Source organism: Leptonotus elevatus, chromosome 11 (assembly GCF_054856555.1).
Source record: "Leptonotus elevatus isolate MCC_2025b chromosome 11, RoL_Lele_1.0, whole genome shotgun sequence".
NCBI classification, from domain to species: domain Eukaryota; kingdom Metazoa; phylum Chordata; class Actinopteri; order Syngnathiformes; family Syngnathidae; genus Leptonotus; species Leptonotus elevatus.
In genome coordinates, this window is record NC_141249.1 from 23528342 (window position 1) to 23548008 (window position 19667).

The 19667-nt window shown below is 43.1% G+C and overlaps 2 protein-coding genes across 5 annotated transcripts; one reads left to right on the top strand and one right to left on the bottom strand.

Annotated features, from left to right (window-relative positions):
- Positions 1-3116: 3116 nt before the first annotated feature.
- On the bottom strand, positions 3117-8748 carry LOC147166573 (NAD-dependent protein deacylase sirtuin-5A, mitochondrial-like). Of its 4 annotated transcripts, none has more exons than XM_086090182.1 (9): positions 8658-8748; positions 6773-6882; positions 6548-6681; positions 5499-5724; positions 4969-5056; positions 4362-4415; positions 4166-4289; positions 3765-3880; positions 3117-3673 (listed from the first exon to the last, which is right to left on the bottom strand). In XM_086090182.1, exons 2-9 carry the CDS (start codon positions 6867-6869, stop codon positions 3601-3603), a joined length of 912 nt encoding a protein of 303 aa, XP_085946308.1. In that variant the 5' UTR covers positions 6870-6882; positions 8658-8748; the 3' UTR covers positions 3117-3600. The 4 variants fall into 4 exon arrangements, with proteins under 4 accessions (XP_085946308.1, XP_085946307.1, XP_085946305.1 ...); XM_086090181.1 differs by lacking the exon at positions 8658-8748 and adding an exon at positions 7308-8641; XM_086090179.1 differs by lacking the exon at positions 8658-8748 and adding an exon at positions 7530-8640.
- Positions 8749-8789: 41 nt separating this feature from the next.
- Positions 8790-19644, top strand: phactr1 (phosphatase and actin regulator 1). Its single transcript, XM_086088538.1, has 13 exons — positions 8790-9039; positions 13337-13501; positions 13874-13954; positions 14441-14563; positions 14864-15067; positions 15131-15383; positions 15624-15835; positions 15902-16058; positions 17008-17063; positions 17153-17214; positions 18258-18398; positions 18479-18555; positions 19207-19644. The coding sequence occupies exons 1-13, from the start codon at positions 8922-8924 to the stop codon at positions 19220-19222; spliced, it is 1665 nt and encodes a 554-aa protein (XP_085944664.1). The 5' UTR covers positions 8790-8921; the 3' UTR covers positions 19223-19644.
- Positions 19645-19667: the final 23 nt, after the last annotated feature.

The window sequence follows — 19667 nt, forward strand, 5'->3', positions numbered from 1 at the left end:
AAGAGCACCAGCTTCAGTCATCTTAATTCTGTTAAACCCTGCCCAGTGTGGATGCGTGTGCGTGTATTTGTGTGTGCGTCTTTATACCCCGATTAAGCATCGAGGTTGAGCTTTGGCTTTGTGTTTGGCTGCTCATAATTGAAAGATACTTACTCCAATGTATACACGACACACTCTCTGACGAGGAATACACACACGCCACTGTGTACCTCATTACTAGCTACAGTGTATATTAAAAGTCTACACACCCCTTTTGAGATTTTTGTTATGGGAAAAATGATACCAAGATAATGATTTGAATTTTTTTTTCCATTTTTAATGTAACCTATAACATCAACAACCCAATTGAAAGGCTTTTCCTTTGAAAGTTTTGCGCCAACATTGACAATTTCCTATTGACAGTAATTCCCTCCACAGTTGCAGCTGAAGAGAAACCCACCCTCAGCATGCCACTGCCACATGATTTGATGTTGGTCTGGCGTGTTTTCTTTTGGTGATGAGAAATGTTGTGTTAATACCTTTAGGATTTATGGCCACAAAGTTCAATCTTGGTTTCATTGGACAAAATCCAACAAAAACGTGAGAGAAAATGTATTACGGTCTGACGAGACCAAGGTTGACTTTTTTGGGGGGACCACAATTCCAAAATGTATGTTTGGTGCCAACGCAACACTGTGGAATAAGTCTAGAAATGATTTGATCTTGGTGTCATTTTTTTTTTTTAATCACAAAAAAATGACATTTGAATAGGCGTGTGTCGACTCTTTAGATCCAAGGTCGATGACTGATCCTGCTACGCTTGTTGTGGGGCAAACGCAACACAGTCAGACTGAGAGGCAAAGGATCACAACGGTTACGACAGCATGGAATTCATATCGTTTCTGCCCCACGAGGAGAGAATGATAAGCTTAATGGCCAGATGTCTTCAATGTATTCTTAATGTACAGTTTTAATAAATGCAATGACAGGATGACTCGATGAGCTCGATGTGGAGGAGTTTGAGAGCATCAAACACCTCTGAATTACTCGGCTTGTTCGGCCCAGACATCTCTCGCCTTCATGAGTACAGTCACTTGAAGAGTGCATACCGTCGCCAAGGTAAGTGAACCTCTGACTCTGGACTCGCGTAGCCCCAAGGCAGGTACTCCGATGCATCAACAAGGATATCCATCAACTTCGCAAATATCACAGTATCATCAGCAAAGTCAAGGACAGCCTCTCTCACGCACTCCACCGGGAAACCTTTTTACAAGGGGAAGGAGTTTGTGTGTGAGTTTTCCTCATCTCCTTCCTCGCCGCGCCAGACAGATGCGGAGTCAGCGTTACTGCGGATGCCGCACCGAACCGCCAGTCAATCTCCCGCTCCGCTCTTCCCTCACTCGTGGACAAGACCCCAATATTAATAAAGTCCTCCACTTGGGCCAGGATCTCATTGCCAATCCGTGCAGGGCTCTTTTCCAGCTGAGGTACAATGGCCTCGGGTTTGTAAGTGCTGATTCTCAAATTTTTCACACTCGGCTGTCAACTGCTCCATTCAGAGTTAAGGATCATCAACTGAAAACACATCACCTGCTAAAAGACGTCATCCTGAGGCCACCGAGACCAATCTACGAACCACATCTTTCAACGGCTCGGCTGCGTCTCGATATTCTGTCCATGAAGGTTCCGGAGAGAATTGGTGACAAAGGGTAGTTTAACGTAGTCCAAACCCCCAAAACAAAACAAATCCCTCTTACTGCCGCCAATACAGACTAAACTCTGACACCGGTTTTACAGACCGACTGGTCCGTATCAAGGTCCAATCTACGAACTACACCATTTCCCCGGGAAAGTATTTATATACCCAAATATACCGCAGTATTTTTGCTCAAGGTGATCCTACCCTCAGAATCTATTGAGACAGCCCTTCAATAAATACGACCACCTAGGCCATTTGTAAAAAGGTGCGACCTCTATCTGCCATGTTAAATTTGCGCAAAAATAAAGCGAGACTCAAACCCGGTCCATCTGGTCGGACGAGGAGTGTTTATCTGACTGAGCTATTTGTCCAGTGATTGTTTTAGTGTTGACGACATGAACCACGTTGTACAACCGTTTCACTGCGCCTTTTTCTAATCTCAACCATTAATAATGTCCCAGGTAAAGACGTCCAATGATTGTTTTAGTGTCGACTCCATGTTTTCTAACGGTCTACAACCTCACTGTGCCGAACCTCAAACTTTAGTGTCCCATGTAAAGATGTAACGTGTACTGTACAAGCTCACTGAAAGCCTCATCCTAACCCCAACCATTAGTCGGCGGATTGACAAACATGTCAACACTAAAAATGAACATTCAGGTCATTACTGGACTGTTAGCTCAGACCAGACGATCCGGGTTAGAGTTTCAGCTTTGCATTTTTTTTGCTTCTTACCATGGCCGATAGAGGACGCGAAACTACAATGCGTGACACTTGGTCGTATTTTGGTGCATATGAAAACGACCAAAATGGTCGTTAGTGTTGTCGGACTTGTTGGAATGTGCAGTAATATCGACCTTGCCTACGCTAAAAGCGCCGCAAATTACAACTAAAGCAAGGACATGCCCTTATAACCTGCTCACAGAACATCTCTACTAGTATTTTGTGACACATGCTCTGAACTAACATTGTACCTGAACCTTGCTTTTCTTTTCTTTTCTTTTCTGTTCTGCCCTTTTGGACTTGGACTGCCCTGGCAATCTGGCCAATACAACTCAGATTGGCATGAAATCATGGCTGAACAGGCGGGAAATTGGCTGCGTTATTTTCGGAGCGCAGTCACGAGGGACCGTCGGACCATCATCTCCTCTCTAATGAGCAGGTGATGGCGGCAATGCTCGGGAGGCAATAAGATGGCGTGTCAAAAACATACGATTGGAGGGAAAGTGATGCTATGATGCGAGAGGACGACCCGAGAAAGAGCAAAGATAAGATGACGGGCCCAAACTGACATGAGAAATCAGAACAGCCTGACATGAAAATAATGGACAGAAAGCCTTTACAAATGTCATGCACAAGCTAATCTCCAACCAAAACAGATCTTATCGTCGAACGCCACACAGAAAACAAGGAAAAGTCTTACATTGATAAGAACATGTTTGTTTTTGTATTCTTTAATTTACGTTTGCAAATACCGTACATGTCTATGAAAATGTCGCAATAAGCACGGCAGTACTTATTCAACTGTAGTACCGGCAGTTTTCATCAGTGCATATGCTGTAACAACATACAACACTCATACAATTTGTCTATAATCTTTACTGGAGGGATTCATACAAAAGCGTCTTAACACTGCCCCCTACTGCCAAATGCTTAACAGGCAAGGGACTCACGTAAAGTATTTGGCCAAAATCCAATAGAAAGTCTATGGGAAACTGGCCAAATACTTTTACTGATAAATACTGTATTTGGTACATCTACATACATATGTACAAACAGAACCAAAAAAAAAAAGTTGGTGTGTAGTGTTTACGTTTTTGACAACCTCTGCACTCAGGAACAAATAATTAATGACGAACTGTACCAAAGTCTTCTTCGTAGTTATCATCCAGCATTGTAGCAGTTGTTTCTGTGTATACATTTCATTGTTTTTCATCTGCATGGGGACTTAATGCAGGGGGCAAGGTCGTCCCACAAGGGCCATGAAAGTGAAACCTAAAAAGTAAAAAAAAAAAAAAAAGTTGTCAAAAGAGTCAAGAACAATAAGTTTGAATCTTAAAAATCTAAAAAGGCGGCGGCAACCCACTTGAAGCGCATTGTGGCCGGTGTGTTTTCCATGTTGAACTCGGCCACGGGTACGCCTCTCGCGGCCACTTGAGGCGCAAACATGGCTGCTGGATACACCACAGACGAAGTGCCAACCTATGTGGTCAACATTTTCATCATACCAATAACAGGATTAGTGTATCTGATATTCTTTATTGTAATACAGATTGATTTATTGCTTGTGTTGACTAAAACATTTTTGCTATTGATGACAAAAAAAAAACCCTCACAATTAGATGACTGTATCTGTCAAAATTGTTCAGCTCTACCAAAAAGGGTATAATTCTTGAACCTTAGCATAGTTTGACAAACATTTGTCCCCAGACAAATGAAAATACAGTACTTGTAAACGCTTTAAAATGTTAGCATAAACTCACTCACCACTAAGCAAAGGTCACAGTTGTCAAGCACTTTCTCTGCTCGAATCAGAGTGTCCGAATCAAGAGCCTCCCCAAACCAAACGACAGCCGGTCTCAGAAGACCCGAACACCCTGCTTGCTCACACCTGAAAAAACATTCACACTCTCACACTCAAGACAAGACAGAAAGCAAACAAACAGACGGCGAGGCTTCCTACCTGGGGAGGTCCTGGACGGGGATCTGAGCATCCTGTGTTTCTGGATCTGGAGCTCTGAGGAAGCAATTTGGTACCAGCGCTTAAGCATCAACAGGACGTCACTTTGTAAAGAACTTTCATACATCAAAGCAAATTTGCTGCCTGTACAAATTCAAGCACTGAGACTGACCAATATTTTCACTAAATTAGAAAATAGAATTACACCACGATTAAGACGTGAATACAAAATGCTGCAAAAGTTGCAAGATAATAGTATTGTCATTTCAAATGATGTTGACAATTTTAGTTTTCATTTTCAAGTGAGCACCGGTGGCAAATCCAGGTCCAGAAAGTAAAAACCCCGCCACCAGTTTGGCTTTAGTCCCAGGTGCTAACTAGTTAGCTAGATAGTTAGCTAGCTCTCCCATGGTGCTCGTTTACCTGCTAGGGAGCTAGCGAGCTAGCATTAATGTCTAAAGCCAAACTGTGGCAGGGATTTTACTTTCTGGACCTGGATTTGCCACCTCTGCAAATGAGACATCTTAATCAGCCTGCTTTCTCCAATGCAGTGCTGTTATGTAAAAGTTAAAAACAATGTCCATCAAAGTTTACAAACTCATTTATTTACCCTCTGCCCTCCAGAGCAGCACAAATGGGGCTGTTGTAATTGGCCGCTTCATGACCACAACTCATGCAACGGGTTTTAAACAGACTTCCTGGATTTAAATAATAGAGAGAGGAGACAAAATAGTGAAAAACGGAAAACGCATGGACAGGTTATTAATGACATCATAGTGGAAGCACAAATGTCAAACAATTTGTAATTCAAGCAAAATGTTTTGTTAAAATGATCTACTAGATTGAAACTATTCTGGTAGGATCACATTCAAAAGTAGAAAAGTTCTTGCTACCTGAAATGTTGCGGAATATCGTGAATTAATCACGTGGCAACTTACAAGATTCTAGCAAGCATTTACTAAAACATTTTCACTAATTGCAGCTTGCTCATTGCTGAAACCTCAGCCAAGCTATACAAAAGCATAAAGTAACAATAGCACTAGCATACCAAACTATGCTAACGAACCGTTTGCTGTTCCACTTATATATTCAGTCCTCAAAGGCAAAAAATCCAATAAGTTGTTAAATGACAGCATTTACCATGAATTTCAAGTATATTTTTTGATCCGGCCCGGCGGTGAAGTTCATCAATGTTCTGAGTGATGACAGTGATTCCACGGCCATGCCTGGCCAGACGCTCCTCACACTGGGCGATGGCCAGGTGAGCAGGATTCGGATTTTTCGTAAGCATGACTTCGCGACGGTAGTGGTAGAACTCCCAAACACGAGACGGGTTTCTGGAGAAGGCCTCAGGAGTGGCAAGGTCCTAAAGAGGCACGGTAGCAAAATTCATCATAACACAAGCGTACCCCTGCTCCGAGCCCCGTAGTGTCGCGCTACAGTCATATAAGCGGTAAAGAAATAATAGATGGATGCATTAAGAGAGCTTAACCACTACATTGTAAAATACAGTAAAAAAAAAAAAAAAAGAAGAAGAAAAAAGATCCATTCTTAGTAGTGTGCCATTATTGTATTTAAAAATCTTACTGTCTTTCATTTTAATTGTATGAATGCTAAAAACATTCTCCCGTTATTCCTATTTTTCTTGCGCCCATTATTTTCACATGCATCTACTTCTACATCATTTATTTGATTCACATCATTCAAATTTTAACATATTCCAAGAATTCCCGCCATGCAGGGTATTATTTTTCTCATAACAAATATTCATCGTTTTCCCAGAATTCATTCATTTCAACCAATAATTCCCCATTCATTCCTATTGGGACATTCAACATTAACAGATTCGTATTGTTTCAATCTGAAATTCTAAATGGTCAGCTCATTCAATTCACCTTGGGAACGATTTTCAACAAGCCAAAAATGTCCACATCCCAAATATATATATATTTACTTATTTTAATTGCACATTTATTCCCATTCCACATGCAACCAATTTTTTTTTCATTCAGCATTCACAAATGTCTAATTACTACAAAATCAGCGACAGTGACCACATCAGACAATGTGTCTGAAACATGTTTTTCCTTGTACATTCCATGCATTGAAATACATCACGCTTTGCAAGCCAAATGATGACGTGCAATAAATTGATAATTCGTATTTTAAGAAATGACGAGAACGCATACCTGAGCTTGCCACTTTCTCCAGTAGCCCCCTGCCCCTCTAAAGGTGGGGACTCCGCTCTCTGCACTCACCCCTGCTCCGGTGAGAATGGCTATATTGGAGGCCTTGGAGAAGATCTCCCTAAATGCTGCCAGGTCTGTGCAAGAAAATGCATTCCCAACAGTGCCAATGAATTCTCATCCGTTCTCTATTTGAAGAGAATGTGAATGTGTGACAGGTGCTCTTACCTGAACTGGGTCTGGTCATACTTTGGCTGTCCCGACGTTTCCTCAGGAGAGCATGAAAGTTTATCAGGCCTCTCGAGGTCAGCTGGCGTACAATCATCGGGTTTCGATGACTAAAGATGAAGTTAAAGCACAGCTTTAATGCCTTTTGTGTGTGCGAAGGCTTGGAGTCATCACATCTTATTTTCACACAATAATTGGGCTTTGTCGCTTTGACTGATGCATATTACTCTCACCAGGCAGCTTATTAGATGCATGATCTTATGAGATTCAGCATTACATTAAACTTTAATAGTTTACAATGACAGTACAATTATGATTGACACATTCAGATATATAAATGTTGTTTATTGCTTGTTTATTATCTCAATGTATACGTTCCACATCACCACCAAATGCCACAACAAAACACATTATGTTAACACCATTCCATTAAGTGTCAATTTCAAATTAATGACAAAGTGATAGAGGTTAAACTGTCTTCAGACCGGCATTGTACGTAAGCACAGGTTGAAGGTAATAAAATATTTCTCCTAACCTCGAACATGCTCATGTAGACTGGTGAACATTATGCTATTACTAGTAGCTAGGCTAGTAGCTGTTTGTTTACTTAAAAAGCAAACTAACACCGTTTCTCACAGTAGCTATGGTTCCAAAGCGACATCTAAATAAAGTAACTGTAACGACGTGTGTACCTACAGTTACACATTTCCAAGTTGGTTTGCAAGCCTGACTGAGTAACTTTAAAGTTCTCCACTACCTGCCAAAATGTGACAATGAAGCCGGCCTCACTTCCGCTTCCGGATGTCAGCCACTTCCGCACGTTTCATTATTTACACTTAATTAAAAGTGTTTACTTTTAAATATAAATAGCTGTATCTTCAAATGACAATCACGATGCAATATAAAACAAGAGAGAGAAAACGATTACATGATGTACAGATAACGATAAAGCGGAAATCATAAAGGATACCTGATAATGAGGAACACATGAAAAATATACCAGCAGAGGGCGCACTCATACCATCCATCCATCCATCCATTTTCTGTACCGCTTGTCCTCACAAGGGTCGCGGGGTTGCTGGAGCCTATCCCAGCTGGCTTCGGGCAGTAGGCGGGGTACACACCCTGAACTGGTTGCCAGCCAATCGCAGGGCACACAGAGACGAACAACCACACTCACAATCGCACCTACGGACAATTTGGAGTGTCCAATTCACCTGCCATGCATGTTTTTGGAATGTGGGAGGAAACCGGAGTACCCGGAGAAAACCCACGCAAGCACGGGGAGAACATGCAAACTCCACCCAGGAAGGCCAAAGCCCGGACTTGATCTCACAACCTTTGCACTGGGAGGCGGGCGTGCTAACCAGTCAGCCACCGTGCCGCCGCGCACTCATACCATCTACTGCAAATTTCTGGCGCAAGCACAGTATTTTTTATTTTACAGTAAATTCCACTGTGGTCACGTCAAAATAGTGAAAATTCAGAACAACTAAATATGTGTAGAGTAGTTTATGGTATGGTATGTACTAGTATTATGTTATTGTGCCCATTACGATAGTGACTCACATACTGTATTTAGCCTATGGCTTTTAAAATAAAATAAGAGGCTGCTTAAACTGCAAACCCTCCCTAATAATGCCGTGTTAATGCTGAAAATCTGAATAAATGTTCCAGTGGCTTGTATATTAAATATTTTGTTGATAGACAAAACCTTTGCCTTGTTTTTGATGAGGATATGTCGCTACTGCATTTTAATGTTGGCCATTAATTATTTTCTGAGGTGGTGAAAGGTTTGAGAACCAGGTACTGTTCTATATGATTATTGCCATCCTCTTGTTTGGAAGCCAATTTCATCCATACGATAGGATACATCACACCTCACCTTAAAGAACAGACAATTTTGACTTTCCAGTGAAGGAAGACGAGCAGGAAGCAGGTGAAGCCCGGCGTCACTTTGCAGAGAGACAGCACAGACCGAAGACTCACAATCCCCCCCCCCCCTCCTCCGCGCCGTCAGCCTTACAATAGCCCGCCCACTCGCGCACTGTCTGTCGGGGTGAGCGCTCGAGTGGCTGCGGCGGCTCCGAGTCTCGTCACGCCGGTCGCCTGTGGACGTCGCCCGGCTGGCCACTGGCAGGCCCTGGACATGGCGGCGGCTCCGGCTCCGGAGCAGCAGGAGGACCGCAGACCGATCCGGAGGGTCCGTTCCAAGAGTGACACGCCTTACATCAATGAAGCGAGGATCTCTTTGCACCTGGAGACAGGTAACATTGAATTAGGCCAGAAGGCAGACCATCTTGTTTTTACACCTACATCCTCTTGGGGACATAGTAAAAACGCGTCCTCGTCGCGAGACAGCCCCGAGACATCCCTTATGACTCTGGGGTTTCATGATGCAGGTTCTGACCGTACCCATGATGCTCCGCTCGCTGCACGTTGGAGGATACGAAGCTCACAGTGACTCATGCACTGTGAGACGAGCGAGGGAAGCTTCCCAAATAGGGTGCTTTGATTTTTAATGCATTCCGGGAGATCAAATCCCGGTTAGGTAATTATCTCAAATAAAAAAAAAAGGACCGCAAACCGCGCGGTGTCGAAAGTGACGCTTCACTGTCGTCACGTGTGAACTGGGAGGAAAAAAGGCATACATGTCAAATGGTGCTAATTTAATGCTGTGCTTGACACAGTGAGTTTTTCTTTGTTGCCATGGCCACGACGATACGCAAAGGCTGTGCAGCTGAAATGTTGTTTTCTTGCTATATATGCATCTCGAAAATTGGGCTCTTGTCAGCTGTTCAGTGTCCTGTGGTGCTGAAACGAAAATATATCAAAGCTACTATCTGGATTTGGCGATCATGATCCTCCACATAATGACGGCTTCTCCCCCTCTTGCGCCACCGCATCAGAGTTGCACTCAACCCTCCCCCAGGAAAAAGAAAAGAAAAAGAAGACAAATCCTAATCACATGGCGCGCTTTGACGACTACTTCATGGCTCCATGCCACCTTTTCTTGCATCTGCATTTATGCTATGTCAGGTGGATACATATAAGCTACCGTATTGTTGTTTTTAGAAACAAATATTGGGAAGGGTACATTTGTAGGTCCTCAACCATGTTCCTCACCAATCACAGTACCACTTCCTGCCAGTAGGCGAGGCTTGATTTGAGTTTGTTAAGCATGGTTGAAGAAAGGGGAGGTGAAAAGTGCTGCCCCTGCTGTTTGCTGAAGCTGAGCACAGGCAAGCTGCAGCTGCATGATTCTCACATGACCAAAATGTACAGAAGATATTCTCCCCCCTTTCATCTGCTTTGGACCTTCCTCCAATTTGCTATGGTCTCATTATATACAGTATTATAATTTTTTTAACCAGTCAAGCCCTCCCCACACCTATTTTATTGTAGATTATGTTTTTAACACACAAAAAAAAAACATCCCACTCTTGTAGTTTAGATCTGATGTGTACAGTTTTTATGTGTAGTCCAAATATTCATAATATAAAGAGGACAAAAATAAACTGACAAACATCTGAATGATTCTCAAGACTTTGGTGAGTTTTCTACACTGATGAGCCAAAAGAAAGAAAAAAAACATCATACCAAGTCAAACATAGTGCTGGTAGTGTGATGGTGTGATAGTGATGTGGGGTCGCTTTGCTCCTTCAGGACCCGGGCGACTTGCTGTGATTGACAGAGCCATCAATTGTGGTCTGTGCCAGAAAATCCTCAGGCAGAACATTCAGCCCTCAGGTTCCATATTTGGAGAATATATGCTCTGCTACAAAAACAAAAAACAAAGTTGTAACGGGTGGTTAGGGTCTTGGGGACCCGTGTTCTCAACCACATCTGATGCAGTTGTTCGCTTTTCTCAACATTTTCTGTGTCACTCTTGAGCTTTGTATACTGTATCCACTCCAAATGTTTTTAGTCTATATGCAAGTCAACGCATTTCTGATGGATGTTCACAGTAACATCATTTTGGACTTTTATTACATGTCTTACTCCATCTTTTGCAGCTTGCTTGAAAGCTTTGATTTGAAAATTTGTTAGTGGACTTACTTTAAGCCTGACCCGTTGTGGTGTATTTTTGGACATATTAGCCGTGTGGGGGGGGGGGGGGGGGGTCGCTTGAATTTTGCAAACATGTACGCTACATGCTAAGAGCTGTTTTATGATGATTGTTCCCATAAGGTCACTGCCTGTATGGAAGCGGACAGAATAGAACCCATGGAGACAGGAAGGAGATGTTGAGAGTGACTCATCGAGAAAGGCCGACTCTCATTCGCACGTTCACGCTCACACAAATGCTGCTGTTATGTCCTTTTGTATTGATCAAACACACGCTGAGGCCACTCCGTGAGGAAAGGGATTCGTTTTGAAGCTCAATGGATGTGAAAGTGTGTGTGTGTGTGTGTGTGTGTGTGTGTGTGTGTGTGTGTGTGTGTGTGTGTGTGTGTGTGTGTGTGTGTGTGTGTGTGTGTGTGTGTGTGTGTGTTGGGGGAGCAGATGAATCCAAATAAAAGAAGTAGGGTACCTTTTGTTTTGTTTTTTGTTGCTTTGTGGCAGAATGTTGGCTGATTTGGTAAGCACATCCGCCTATCAGTTTAGAGGGTCGGTTAAAAAATGGAATCCAGCCTTCCTCAACCTAACTTCCAGTAAAATCAGCAGCATCGAACCACAAAAGGCTGGTTGCTGCCGAGGGGCGGAGCTACTATGGAGCAGACATATTTTCAAGATGTGTTAAGCGAAACAAGACATGAACCGATATCGGCTCGGTCTTGGGAAAACTGATCAACACTTGTGTCCATGTTCTAGGACACCGGTTCTCAACCGCGGTCCTCGAGTACCCCAATCCAGCCTGTTCTCCATGTCTCCCTCAGCCGACACAGCTGAGGATCGTTATCAGGCTTCATGCAGCTTGCTGATTAGCTTATCAATTGAAACACCTGTGTTGGCTGTGGGAGATATGGAAAACGCGCTGGATAGGGCTACTCGAGGGCCGCGGTTGAGAACCAGGGTTCGAGGAGACTAGGAGACCCCGATTGTGTTTGCAGGACGTGTCACATCACACTCCGATGGATCGAAGTACAATTCATTCAAGCCAGGATAACAGAGTTGTTTACAAACCGAGTTGAATATGTGACTCATTTCCCATTCATCTGGTGTATTCACCGAGGGAATGTCGTGTTTTGTTTTTCGAGGGAACGTTTGTTTGGTCACATCAGGGTGCGACACTGGCTGACCGCAAAACTCGGCGGACTAGAGCAGTCCGGAAGGGGAAGTGGGTCAGAGAGTGCAGAGTTGGGGGTTGAATGCTGTTGTTGACTGCGGCTACTGAGCTGGTGAATGAACATTTGTTTTGTAATGAAAGCTTACAAAAGGTTGGCACTGGGTCGCCAAACCTCTTAGCCAATGTGGCTAAAAAGCATTTAAATCTCCGAGCCACACTTCTGTGTATTTGTAGCCACAACATCACGTGTTCGTGCAGCTAAACCTTTAGCCCCTCTTATTGTCACTTTCAAGTAAACCACCGCTACCAAGAAAGCTAGTTATGATCAACCCCGCTACACTTACATATAGTACTCATGGTAATGTAACGGCATAGTAACTGTCAACAACAACATCAGTCTTCTCATCGACCATGGTTTGGAACGCAGCCGACTCACGGCCAATTGAAGCAGCTCTCTCCTTATTACCATTCAAATCAAGGCTGTGGACGCGTACACAGTGTTGACATTGCGAAAACAGACTCGCTGAGGTCCGTACATGAGATCCATCGTGCATTTGTGACATGCAGCCAAGGGGGATGCTATTAAAACAATTTCAAGGTGATAACGATAATAATTCGTTCAGTGATTCAGAGGGATTGTACCACACAGTTGCCATCTGTATGAAATACGATGACAGTCACCACACGGCCGCATACACATTGACCAAATCCACCAAAATCATGTTACACTACCGGCGCCACCACTTAGGACCTACTTTTATACATTTTCGTGTCACCAGATTGGGAGATGCGTGCCGGCTGCTGGAACGCCAAGCGAAGCCCGACATGGTCCCAAACACGGCAGACTAGACTTGCCCCGCAAAGATACTCTACAAAAATTGGGCCCAATGTACGGTATCTAAAAAAACAATCTCGGGTCCTTAAATGGCAAACTGCACGGCAGGTTTACAATGAAAGATCTTTTGTTGGCTGAATAACAGACCGATGCGATCCAAGCAAAGATCGTCTGCTACTTTTTACACAATGAGCCGCAGGTTGATGGTCCACGTTGGTCTGATGACGCAATTTTGTAGAATCGATCCGTCAGGGTAGTGCTGGAATTGACCGGCGAGGACAACATGCACCTCAAAACCAGATTGGTAGAATCGGTCCCTCTGGATGCTCGAGCTTCTGGGTACTACAGACAAAACCGTGCACAGGTCCGTCTACAAATAGCGTCTATATTTAAATGTCGGAACAAATTGAATATAAGCAGTTTTATATCGACTCACCTCCCCTCAAATTGCTACTTTTCTTGTTGAAGACCGTTTTGCTTGTCTCATTCTGTGTTGCAGCTGAAGAAGTCGAACGACTGGTAGCAATGCGCTCGGATTCACTCGTACCTGGCACGCACACCCCCCCAATTAGGCGGCGGAGTAAATTTGCCACCCTGGGCCGCCTCTTTAAACCTTGGAAGTGGAGAAAGAAGAAGAGTGAAAAGTTCAAGCAGACCTCGGCTGGTGAGGACCAAAACACGTTTGCAGTGTGTCACTCTACTTGGTTATCATCATCGTCATTCTATAAGTTAGCACAATGTATTAATTTACAAAGACACGGCGGGCTTTACAGAACAATACGGGATGCATTTTAACAGCATGTACCGTATACGCACGACACACTAAATGCAAGACAATAGATACAGCAACACTATACGTTATGCTTGTTAATGTTTTGTGTTCAAATTTGTTTAAAAAGTTCACTGTATATACAATTTCATGCGCTGTCCGTCCAGCCTGAAATGTTCTCGCGAAGTAACTGAAGAACGAAGCAGAATGAAGATATCAATACACTTAACGATGTGTACTTACGAGTGCGCTATCTTTATCTCTCAGTGCTGGAGAGAAAAATGTCGACGAGGCAGAGCAGAGAGGAGCTGATCAAGAAAGGCGTTCTGAAGGAAGTTTATGAGAAAGGTGGGTCTTCGAATTTCTCGTTGAACGGCAGACATTGTCAGGCCCTTCCTTTACCCTGCCACGTGAATGTGAAGACATTTTAAAAAATAAGCGGTTTCTTTGGTCCCCTCGGGTCTCCTGACGGCGGTGTTCGGTTTAGGTAAACAGTATGGGATTTTTTCTAATAGGTTTTTGGTGAGCTAACAAATACACGCACGCACGCACATAAAAAAAATAAATAAAAATAAAATAAGCGGTTCAGATAATGGATGGATAGAAATATGTACCTGGAATTCTTAAAAGACATAAAAATACGTCTTTGGCATTTAGTGAGATTTATTCATTTCTAACAAGTGATTATAATTCAGGACACATGACATTTAGCTCATATTCCCTTAATGCAATACAAGATACAGTAAGGCCGTCATTTTTTTTCTTTTTCTGTCTCTTATCTGAATCCAAATAAATCCGAGTCTCATTCAATCATTACGTCGTACTCTCGTGCAGACGGTTCATCGTCATCTGTGCGGGAGGAGGAGAAGCTGCAAAATGGCCGTTCTCCGGCGCTTGGGTGCAGCTTGTCACAGTCTGAAGGTACCGAGCCGATGGAAGGAGCGGCTGCAACTGGAGGTAGGCAACATTGAGGCCTCGCGTGCGGTCGGTCCAACTGTCCGTTTATTTTCCGTAGCAATCGTTCTGTAGCTCAAGGTTGTAAACGGTCGCAAAGGACATTTGCCGACAGCATTAATGGTCGCAAACGTTTTTTTGTCGCATCTTTGTGACCTTGGACGAACCCTGATGAAAAACATCAACATTAGCTACCCTCGCCGCTCAGTGTGATCCAAGGCTTAAAGCACAAAGATCATGCAAACTCGGAGTCCAACTTCAAACCCAAGGCCTTGCTAACGAGGACACTTGCTTTATCGACAGGTTTACTCGAGTTTGAGAACCCGGCTGATGGTCCGAGTCAACAGGAGCACCCTCAAAAACGGAACCAGGCTCCCCCAACAAAAAAGCCTTCTGTGTATCCAGGCGATGATACTGGATCGACTTTGCAAAGACCTCCCACGTTACACAAGCAACCTCCCGCACTACCACCCAAACCCTTCACCAGGATAACAAACCACAACACAGGTACGTTCGCCAGGTGAGGTTAGGCCTTTAACAAGCTACATATTCCTTTTGTCTATTGTACAGATGGCACCCCGGTAAAGTTGCCGTGCATGTCGGTGAAGTTATCTCCTCCTCTACCTCCGAAGAAGCTCATGATCTCCGTACCAGCAGGGTGCACGGAACCCTTGCCGCCTTTTCTGGCCTTCCAGAAGTGCTCCGCCCCCGCCGGCGGGCACTCGCTGCAGTACGGAACGCTGCCTGTTGCGCTTCATCCACCCAGCCGAATCATTGAGGAGCTTAACAAGACCCTGGCCCTTACCATGCAGAGGTTCGAGAGGTGAGGATCCAAACCATTTGACTGACGTATTATGGATTCATAGTTGTCTTTCCGTCACATTTCTGCCGTAGATAACAGAATATTGTACAGAAATTTTGTTTCTTTTACTTTACTGACATTTTGAGTCCTGTGATTCCTAAAACAAACGCTACATTAAATTCTTCCATAAAAGCGTACTGTTATCGCACAACTTATAGCAACCATAAGCAAGCACTCGCGACCTCTGCCCTTTCCCACCAGTCACAGTTCTGTGATGCGCGCCGTTCCCGCGGTGATGATGGAATGTGACGACAAGGAAAATCTCCCCAATGAGACGGACTACGAGGATCTACCTGTCATGTATGGGGATGACGATGATGATGATGAAGAAGAAGACGAGGAATTAGAGGAAGAAGAAGAGGATGAGGAGGAGGAAGACGATGATGATGATGATGACGAAGCATTGTTTACAAGTAGGTGTTTGGCGAGGATCTCTCTCCGTCTTAAATAAAAGTTGATGGACGATATTGTCAATGCAGGCACGCTGGCGCTGAAGGTGCTGCGGAAGGACTCGTTAGCCATTAAAATCGGTAACCGTCCATCCAAGAGGGAGCTGGAGGAGAAGAACATTCTGCCGCTGCAGTCCGACCAGGAGAGACTTGAGTCGCGACAACAAACGGCGACCAAGCTCACAAGGTGGAGATGACGCCAGCACTCGTGTACTCACCCACACGCAGTAAAATGCGATTTGCAGCCTAAAAAGAAATCTCAATTTAAGAAGAGCCGTCATTTCACATGATCAATACGCATTTTTGGGAAAATAAAATTTTAGCCTAAATTGTCCGCCATATTGTAGAAGGGTCGATAAAAAATGCAAACATTTTCTCTCCTTTGGTCTCTTGAGGCCTCCCTGATTTTATGTTTTTTGGGATTTGTTGGGGTCTGGATGTTTCTTGGGCTGGGGAGGAGTTCTGGTGGGGGGTGTCAGGTCGGTGCTGGATTTCACCTTCCTTGGTTTTCTTTGGTCCTTCCTCGGGTCTCCTGGTGTTCGGTTTAGGTGAACGGTATGAGATTTTTTCTATTAGGTTTTCTGGTGAGCTAACAAATACACGCACGCACGCACGCACATACACACCCACACACACAAAAAAATAAAATAAAAAATAAATAAATAAATAAAATAAAATAAAAGAGCAATGATGATGACATTTCCGAATGAACAATACTGAACTCTTAGAAAAAAAAATAAAAAATAAAAATAAAATAAAATGCAAACATTTTTCACATTGTATGGGGGGGGGGGAAATAAAATAAGGCACATTTACATTTCAAATGATTATTAATGGAAGACCGAGGTGCATATTATTCACGAGAAATGACGGTACAGCACAATTTAGGCTGAGATGCAAACTGACAGATGATTGTGAATACAATTCCAACAACTGAAGACAAAAATGTAAGGAGCATCTTTTTTTTTCTTTTTCTTTTTTTTTACATATTGCAGTATATCATTTGTACATTTTCATTTGTTCTCTGCAGAATTAGTGTCCGGTTCTTTTAAAACACAGAGCAAAACTGGTGTCATAAACCGCACTCTGCTCCTTATATGAATCGCTAAAAGAAAACCTTTTTCCCCCCCCACCAGACGGTTGAGTCAACGCCCAACCGCTGAAGAACTGGAACAGAGGAATATCCTGAAACGTACGTTACTTTTCATGCTAAAAACAGAACACAAAAGACAAAAAAGCACCTACGAGATCCATCTTTTTTTTTCTTCTTCTCTCCTTTAGCTCGAAACGATCAGGAGGAGCAGGAAGAGAAGAGGGAGATCAAGAGACATTTATCCAAAAAAGTAAGACAGCAGACGACTGACTTTGATCAGCAAACTGATAAGTTCAATTATTCCGACGGAACGAGAAACATGGTTGCAAATGACAGCACCTCGTTTTGTAATCGGGCCATTTTTTAAGAGAAAAAAGACAACTCGAGTTCACTTTGGCTTGAGTCGATTTGGACGTTGTATTAAAGGTAGGTTTGGAAAAGATTTTCATATTTTGTCATAGATAGACTTTCACTTTCAGATGTATTCAGTTATGCTATTATTATGCTGTACCAATTCCTCGATTCCGATTTTAACTTATTAACTGTACAAAAAAAAGTGACCGTTTTAGCTCCTGTTTATTTTATCAAGCAATTAATAAGCTTTGCACTCTGGCAGAATTGCGTTGAACACAATAAGCAGATAATCTGATGGTGGCTAACTACCAAATAGTTGTCATTTCAAAACTTTCATAGGAAATAATGTGAAGTGAATTTGTTTCAGGCCGAAATGCTGAGATCAGCAAACTGTACTGGTGTGATTTTAGTACAATTTTAACATCGGTCATATGCATGAAAAATGATTTTAACCAAGACCCATTGGGTTGTCCCCGCACCCCCAAAAAAAACTACTACACAAAACTAAAATAAAGTGAAATTATGCATTGAAGATGCCAGTTTTTTTTTTTCTTGTATTACTCATGTTGCACCGAGTAGTTTACACTTTTCATCACAAAACCTTCTTTGGTTGCATGATCAAAATCACAGAGGCCAATGAGTTTGTGGGAATTAAGCAGCAAAATCCATCTCAGGAGGCGGCCATTTTGCCACTTGCTGTTGACTGACAATGACATCACAGTGCCCAAGGGCTGAAGCTCGTGAACGTCACGTGACCACACCCACAAAATAGGTGAGCCGTGACAGTCGTTACCTGAGCCCTTAAGCACCGTGATGCCATTTTCAAATCGACAGCAAGGCAAAATGGCCGCCCCCTTTAAAGACGAGAGCTGTTAAATGGAATCCTAAAGAAAAATGTGCCCGTCGGTTCTAGTTTACGTTTGTGGTTCCGTTCTCTAGCTCAGCCAGAGGCCCACAGTGGAAGAGCTGAGAGAAGCAAAGATCCTCATTCGCTTTAGTGACTACGTGGAAGTTGCTGAGGCTCAGGACTACGACAGGAGAGCCGATAAGCCCTGGACCAGACTGACAGCTGCTGACAAGGTTTCTGCACAACGACAACAACTTTACATTTACATGAGAGGACGCTTTATTTATCGGCTTGACTTTTGTTTGTCATTCAGGCTGCCATAAGGAAAGAGCTGAATGAGTTTAAAAGCACAGAGATGGATGTGCACGAGTCCAGTCGTCATCTCACCAGGTATTTGCAGCTTCTTTTTTTCGTTTCGTTTCAGGTACTAACTTAAAACATCAGATGATTAGTGTCGTGTTCAAAGTCAAATCTGATAATACGATTCAATTTTGGAATCGATTTTCGATTCAAAATGATTTGATTGACAATCATTTCTGCTTCAATTTCTAGACGCGCAAAGAATCATCATGATCAACTCCAGTCTGACTCGCTAATGCTAATTAGCGTTCTACTTGAGGAGAACGGCTATTCAAGCTTACTAAACGAGAATCTCGATTCTTATGAGGATCGATTTTTTTTGGCAAAATGTTGGCTTTTTTGAAAAACCTCTTTTGAAGGATCGGACTGACATTTTGTCTGCCACATCCATTAGCGCCTGAAAAAATTGCACGAGATGAAAGTCAAAGAATGTGTCAGGTTATGTTTTAGGTAGACACGCATCATCATTTATGTGACCTGTATTTTAACGAGGGATTACGATCCAATGTCAGTTTACATGACAGTCAAAGTGGAAGATATGTGAACGAGTACATCACAAGGCCTCATTTGTAGGCCTAAATATCTAACTTGATGTTTTTTGTTATCGGATTTGGGCCATTGAAGAACACTTTCCCCCCCCCAAATGACTGATGTATCTTAAGCGTCCAATTTGTTCCGCAGGTTCCATCGGCCCTAACGGAACATTCCTGCACAAGCGAGCGGCAGCCGGACGGCTTTCTGCCTCCCTCGTCTCGTGCTCACGGTCCCAGACGACACACCTGGCAACTTTTCTTTGAATCTCCTTTTCAGTGTAGTTTTTAGACCGAGTCCGATTTTGTATCAACAAACTTTGCACTTTTGTCAAGTCAAATCTGTGCCAATTTTGATGAATTTGAGGGAGACTGGACTTCAAAACGACCAATTCAGTAATGGAACTTTTTACATGTTTTGTTTATATTGAAGTGACATATTTACGTATATCCATCAATGTCCGATTTTCTTCAGGTCACGAAGCTCTTTGCAGCCAGCAACAATTCTGTTCTATTCTGTGTGTGAAAATGTTGAGAATTGTGACAGGGTACGATGACCGTGTTCCATAAACAAGCAGAATGAAATGAATGACGATGTGCAATGAGACTTAA

Bases quoted from the DNA above. Each gene is read 5' to 3' on its own strand.
- LOC147166573 (XM_086090182.1), bottom strand. From the start codon at position 6,869: ATGATTGTACGCCAGCTGACCTCGAGAGGCCTGATAAACTTTCATGCT. The intron at 4,416-4,968 runs GTAAATAAATGA...TTGCTTCCTCAG, and splicing joins GCTGCTCTGGAGGGCAGAGG to AGCTCCAGATCCAGAAACAC. The intron at 3,674-3,764 runs GTGGGTTGCCGC...TTTACTTTTTAG, and splicing joins CCGGCCACAATGCGCTTCAA to GTTTCACTTTCATGGCCCTT.
- phactr1 (XM_086088538.1), top strand. From the start codon at position 8,922: ATGGCGGCGGCTCCGGCTCCGGAGCAGCAGGAGGACCGCAGACCGATC. The intron at 14,564-14,863 runs GTAGGCAACATT...CTTTATCGACAG, and splicing joins AGGAGCGGCTGCAACTGGAG to GTTTACTCGAGTTTGAGAAC. The intron at 15,836-15,901 runs GTAGGTGTTTGG...TTGTCAATGCAG, and splicing joins TGACGAAGCATTGTTTACAA to GCACGCTGGCGCTGAAGGTG.